At 45.0% G+C, this 3,354-nt stretch overlaps 2 protein-coding genes across 3 annotated transcripts in view; both read right to left on the reverse strand.

Annotated features, from left to right (window-relative positions):
* Positions 1-2,593, reverse strand: part of LOC117959296 (multiple C2 and transmembrane domain-containing protein 1-like) — a 10,202-nt gene extending 7,609 nt beyond the window's left edge. Inside the window, exon 1 of the mRNA XM_034896349.1 lies at positions 1,490-2,593. Coding sequence (XP_034752240.1) covers positions 1,490-2,044 — 555 coding nt within the window. The 5' untranslated portion in view covers positions 2,045-2,593. The remainder of the gene's footprint in view (positions 1-1,489) is intronic.
* Positions 1-3,354, reverse strand: part of LOC117958975 (tripartite motif-containing protein 16-like) — a 17,281-nt gene that overhangs the window by 9,830 nt on the left and 4,097 nt on the right. Inside the window, exon 2 of one of the 2 annotated variants that reach the window (XM_034895794.1) lies at positions 2,312-2,313. The exons of the other annotated variant lie outside the window; for it this stretch is intronic. Coding sequence (XP_034751685.1) covers positions 2,312-2,313 — 2 coding nt within the window. The remainder of the gene's footprint in view (positions 1-2,311; positions 2,314-3,354) is intronic. 2 annotated transcript variants of the gene reach the window in all.

Genomic DNA, 3,354 nt, shown 5'->3' on the forward strand with positions numbered 1-3,354 from the left:
GGACAGAGGGAGGGAGACGAGAGGACAGAGGGAGGGAGACAAGAGGACAGAGGGAGGGAGACGAGAGGACAGAGGGAGACGAGAGGACAGAGGGAGACGGGACGACAGAGGAACACAAGAGGACAGATGTCCACTAAGACTAAAACACACTGACTTAACCTTTTAGGTCCGATGTACTCCAACAAATACAAAGAAATTAACAAATATCAACAAAAAAGTTCTTGTTTTTGATTCCTATTATTTTTATTTTCTATATTTCTTTTACATTATCTACATTTTTATCATTACTAGTTAAGCTAGTTGCACATTTTTTTATTCCTATTTGTATATATTCAAATATTTGTTCTTGTATTTTATTCTATTATTATTTCATGTATATAGTATGTATATTGTATCCTAGTATTTCATTATATTTATATTCTGTGCTATGTGACTGGTTTTACTGCTGTAACACTATAATTTCCTATTTTATTGGGATTAATAAATATCTATCTATCAATCTATGAAAAGTTATGTTTAAAGTGTAAAGTCACCATTAACCGTGGTCTCGGTGCTCTTTACGATTAAAGGAACAAAAGGCCGCAACTAACGATTACTTTTACAGTCGATTAATCTGTCGATTATTTTCACGATTAATCGATTAGTTGTTTGATTCATAAAAACGTCAAAACATGGTGAAAAATGAGGATCAGTGTTTCCCAAGAAGCCCGAGACGGCGTCCTCAGATGTCTCGTTTTGTCCAAAACTCAAAGACCTTCAGCTTCCTGTCCCAGAGGAGAGAAGAGACTAGAAAATATTCACATGTAACACGCTGACATCACAGAACCTTTTTTAATTTTAATAAAAAATGGACTCAAACTGATTAATTGATTATCTATATAGTTGGCAATTAATTTAATAGACAACTCATTAGTCCCGTCCTGCTGTTTACTTTGCTTTTAGCCGTTAAAGCCCCCAAGCAGGTATGTTTCCCCCGAGTCAGCTGCTCCACAGAGTGGAAACTCACTGAGTGACACATCTTCACTAACCAATCACAAAGCAGATGCACCGATCCCGCTCAGTACCCCCCCCCCCCCGAGCTCAAAGGCCTCTGTGCAACATGTGAGACACTGACCTAGGACTCGTAGTCTCTGTCTGTTTGACTTCATTCATAAAGACACTGGTGTGCAGAGGACATGGGTCACATAGAACAACTCTTTCTTAAATGCTAAATCCTGCAGCCTGAGGGTCTGAGGGTCTGACATGTGACCATGCAGGTCAGACACGGAGCTTCTCGTGAAGCCTAAAGCAGGGGTCTTCAATGTTTTTTAGGCCAAGGACCCCTAACCAAATTTTAAACCCTGATCATCTCACTGCATGCAGTTTTTTTTTTCAAAAAAAGTGTCCTAACATTCAATAACATGTCATCCAAATATCTATGAGACATTTCGTTGCAGACAACTGTTATATTAGAAGGCCAAACCACCATATTTGACAGGTAGGAGCTCACCGGCTGTTCATCGCTGCTCTCCTGCTGCGTTTCTGTTGCTGCGGCAACTGCCGCAACTGCCGCTTCGCCTCCTTCGCCGCCGCCGCCGCCGCCGCCGCCGCCTCCTTCGCCACCGCTGCCGCGCGGGGGTTCGGCCAGCCTCTCCAGGCACGCCGACCCGAGAGAAGAGCTCTTGTGGTGGGACTGCACCAGTTGGGCCACCGTGGGCTTATTCGGGCTGGCGGTCTTGCGCGAGGGCTGCTTCTCCATGCCGAGCCCGGGGCCGCTCCCGGCCGCTTTGCCGCAGAGCTGAGCCTCCTTCGTCTCCGCATCCACCCGAGAGGAGAAGAGCAGGTCGGGCTGCGAGGAGGAGATCACCCGGTCCAGTGCGACGTTTTCCTTCCATTTTATCTTCTTGAACATCCACATGCCCCGCTCCTTCTTCTCCTCCTCGGGGTCTCTGGAGCCCAGCTTGGGGCTGAGCAGCGGCTTGGCTCTGGCTTGAAACTGTCTCCACATCGTATTTGGTTGGGACGAGGACCCGCTCTCACTCTCGTCCCCCTCGCTTGGCTCCATCCCGCCGTCTGCTCCGGCGCCCAAAAACAAACGGCCACACACCGATGGATTCACCGGTTACCGCAGTCTGTGTTGACCCTCCTCCGCCTGCATTACACCGAGAAAAACACACTTAATCACATGAAAAGCGGGGCATGCCATGGTGTCTTCCCCGCTGGTAGTCAGGGGTCTGCCAGCCCCCTTTTAACGTCGCGATATTAACAACCCCCGACAGGGGGGGACAGCAGCGACCGGGTCCGCCCCACCGTTACCTGGTCGGGAACCCACCCCTCCACCATCGCCAACTGGCCGTCCGTTGGTCAGTTAGCGGTCCGTTGGTCCTCCATTTTGGATTTTTTTTACATTTACGATCCCCAGAAAACGAATTAAAATAATATATTATAATTATTATGATAATTTGATGGCCCATTGAAACTAGCTCCATGTTGATATGTGATTTTTTAACTTGTCAATACTTTAATTTATGGACAAATACCTGTAAAACAAAAAGCATTTCTTCAGCGATCAGACGTGCTAGTTAGCTAATGTTAGCATGCTAACTAGGCTCGGGCCGGTAGTTAGCTAATGTTAGCATGCTAACTGGGCCGGTAGTTAGCTAATGTTAGCATGCTAACTAGGCTCGGGCCGGTAGTTAGCTTATGTTAGCATTCTAACTGGGCTTGGGCCGGTAGTTAGCTAATGTTAGCATGCTAACGTCGGCTTGAAATCCGAAAACACAACTTTCTAGTAAACTAACAAAGTGCGCTGTGGCCGTTTCCCCTCCGACCTCTGAAATGTGCTCAGTCACTCAAATGTGAGGAAAACGGCATCATCACTTTAAGCATGTTAGCACGCTAGCATTAGCAGTCCCTTTTTGCTAAGCAACATTAGACTACAGCATAGGCTGTATCTATATTAACAATATATGGTTAGCATGCTGACATTAGCATTTAGCTCAGCATACAGTCCCTTGTTCCTAAGTAACATTAGACTACAGCATAGACTGTATCTATATTAGGGTTAGCACGCTAGCACTAGCATTTAGCCGATATATCGCTAGGGTTTTAAACATTACCTTCAAGCTTTTGGTGTCTTATTTTACCTAAAGCTAGAAAATTGTAGACATTTCTGTTAACTGTCAGTATTTTATGACTCCTGTGATTACATGGTCATCTTTCAGCAAAAGTTACATGGTTTTTCTAAAGTCCAATGTTGTTTATAGTGTCTCCTCAACGTATAACTGCAAATATAATTGTAAATAACCCAGTATGTGTTTTATCTTTATGGAAGAAATAGCTTTTTGTGTCTCCTTCCTGTTCTGTATAAAATGG

The sequence above is a fragment of the Etheostoma cragini genome, chromosome 16 (assembly GCF_013103735.1).
Source record: "Etheostoma cragini isolate CJK2018 chromosome 16, CSU_Ecrag_1.0, whole genome shotgun sequence".
Taxonomy (NCBI): Eukaryota; Metazoa; Chordata; class Actinopteri; order Perciformes; family Percidae; genus Etheostoma; species Etheostoma cragini.